The sequence below is a fragment of the Fulmarus glacialis genome, unplaced genomic scaffold (genome assembly GCF_000690835.1).
Source record: "Fulmarus glacialis isolate BGI_N327 unplaced genomic scaffold, ASM69083v1 scaffold5128, whole genome shotgun sequence".
Lineage (NCBI taxonomy): Eukaryota > Metazoa > Chordata > Aves > Procellariiformes > Procellariidae > Fulmarus > Fulmarus glacialis.
The window spans coordinates 7817-10392 of NW_009230012.1; the positions used below are offsets into that span (position 1 = coordinate 7817).

Consider the following 2576-nt stretch of genomic DNA (forward strand, 5'->3'; position numbering starts at 1 on the left):
CCCTCCTCTTTAAAGTGCACATTCAAAACTCACAACAGATGAAGTGCAAAGAGCCGTCTTTCATTGCCTCTCTGTAGGTGCACAGCCCATTGCCTCTTTAGGTGTGCATAACCAGTGGTAAACAGAGGCTCCAGTTCTCCAGCATAAAGAAATGTTTTACTATGCACAACCTGAAGGAATTACGATGGAACAGGTGTGTACAGTCCTCTTTAAAGTGCACATTCAAAACTCACAACAGATGAAGTGCAAAGAGCCGTCTTTCATTGCCTCTCTGTAGGTGCACAGCCCATTGCCTCTTTAGGTGTGCATAACCAGTGGTAAACAGAGGCTCCAGTTCTCCAGCATAAAGAAATGTTTTACTATGCACAACCTGAAGGAATTACGATGGAACAGGTGTGTACAGGTATTAACTTGAAAATACCTCTATCTGACAGCTCTCAGGATAAGCAATGTATTGCTATGAACTACAGCTCCCACGTGTTTGTTACACACTCCTAGTTTGTTACATACTCCTTGTATGGATCATAGGATAATTCAGGTTGGAAGGGACCTCAGGAAGTTCATCTAGTCCAACCTCCTGCTCAAAGCAAGGTCAGCTATGAGACCAGATCAAAAGCCTTACTCAAGGCTTTATCCTGTCTGCTCTTCAAACCCCTCAAGGATGGAGACTGCATAACCTCTCTGGGCGACCCGTTTCAATACTGTTCTAGGCTCATGGTGCTGAAGTTTTTCCTATAGGCAGACTTAATTGTTCTTTTTTCAGCTTATGAAGGTGGAAGTACGTAAGTTTTAAGTCAGTCTTCTATAAATACTTTTACTCTTAATATGTTATTACTTTTCTCTTAATATGTTATTACTTTTCAGTAAGAAAGATCCATGAACAAGTATTTAAACTCTGACTCACCAGATTTCCTTGTATTGTTTTTAAGCCATGTGAAACTTGTTCAATAAGCTGTTTCAGTTTCCTTCCAATTACATGGACTTTCTCATCAGCTTCAATGTAATCACCATCTGATTTAAGCAGCAGGTAAGCAGCAAGTTCTTGAAGTGAGTTTACTTTAAGCTGTTGTTCCAGCAGCTCTTTCTCCAGTTGCTTAGAACAAACAAAAAAACCCAGTGCAATAGACTGTTACTCTCCACCTTAAGGATGTTCTCATAAAAGGAGGAACTCTGAAAGGCTTTAAAGAACAACTCAACCTGCCTGAGAATCCGCAATACATACAAATGGCTATTACAGCTACATATGAAATGAAGTTCTCTTGAAGAGACTGGCTGTACCTGCTTGAACTAACATTTAGAAATAGTTCTAGCAGTAATTAATCCATATGGAAAAGACATTAAATCTTGGAAATTGGAAGTCTTACTCCAGCATAAAGACTGTTCATAAGGAACTTAATTACGATGCGTAATTACAGAAAAAATGCCTCATATAGGCAGTATCTTAGTTCATTTCAGAAACCTGCCACGTGCCTGAATACAGCAGGTTTAAGGACAGGCTGCAGACATCTTGAGAAATAAACATATTGCTCTTCATTTTGTGGTGAGAGCTACTGACTCACTGGAAGAGCTGAGGTGCTGTAGTTAAGACTACACTTACCATTAGCTCCTTTTGGCATTCCAGTATTGTATTGAGGTCAGCGTTTGGATCTGTGATTTGTGCTTCATTCCTTCGGCTATCAGCACTTGCTAACCACAGGATTAGTTCTTGGCTCTGATCATGGAACTCCTAGAGAAACAAAAGATTTGCACATAAGAGAAAAAACACTTTTGCAGTGCTTTCACCTCGCTTTGCCTAAAAACAAAATGACCAGCCCAGATTAGACAGAGCCAACAACAAACTCATGATTAGTGAGGCTACAGCAACCTAGTTAAACTATTCCACCTGTGTAATAAAAGGGTATTATCCAGTTCAAAGATATTTTTACCAAACCCTTTAAACCCAACAGAGTCAAATTTATAAGAAAATTAAATGTCTTGGATTCTGAGCAACCCTTCCACTAACGTGCAGGAATTACCCCTCTGCCCTCTCCCCTTCTCTACCCTGCAGTAGCACCCTAAAGAGGAGTTTTCCCTTATAAGCTGGCATGTGGTATGCACCTGGCAATGCAGTAGGGCTTGTTGTAAACCTTTCCTCCAGTTGTCCAATGCATGAGTTGCTTTCTCCCAGCGCAAGTTCACCTTCCGAAGCCTGTTCTGAAGCTCTTTGAACTCTGTGCTATCCGCTTTCTGGAATTCTTTGCTGCTCAGGTTAACGGAAAGCACTACTGCCTTGTAGTTATCAAATGCTTTAAGCATGTCCTGGTAGAAAAAGCAGATTAAGAGCTTCTATGAATGATGAAAAACATGTTGTTTATTTACAATAAAACTACACCCTCAAAAGAATCACAGGTATTGGGGAAAGCTGTTTGAATCTGGTGGCTTTTCAGATACTGCCAAAGAACATATTAAGGTAGGTGGCCTGTTCTATCTTTTGTTTTGTTTTTTTTTTAAAGCAAAAACCTTCTCTTTGAAGAAAACTGGTTGCACCTGTGCTTCTCCCTAAATCACCGGCATTGTGGCTTAATCCACATCAGCCC

The 2576-nt window shown here is 40.4% G+C and overlaps 1 protein-coding gene across 1 annotated transcript in view; it reads right to left on the bottom strand.

The window, feature by feature from the left end:
* Positions 1-2576, bottom strand: part of LOC104081344 (nesprin-2-like) — a gene marked incomplete at both ends in the record, with an annotated part of 18688 nt that overhangs the window by 7100 nt on the left and 9012 nt on the right. Inside the window, 3 exons of the mRNA XM_009584051.1 lie at positions 905-1093; positions 1598-1726; positions 2098-2298. Coding sequence (XP_009582346.1) covers positions 905-1093; positions 1598-1726; positions 2098-2298 — 519 coding nt within the window. The remainder of the gene's footprint in view (positions 1-904; positions 1094-1597; positions 1727-2097; positions 2299-2576) is intronic.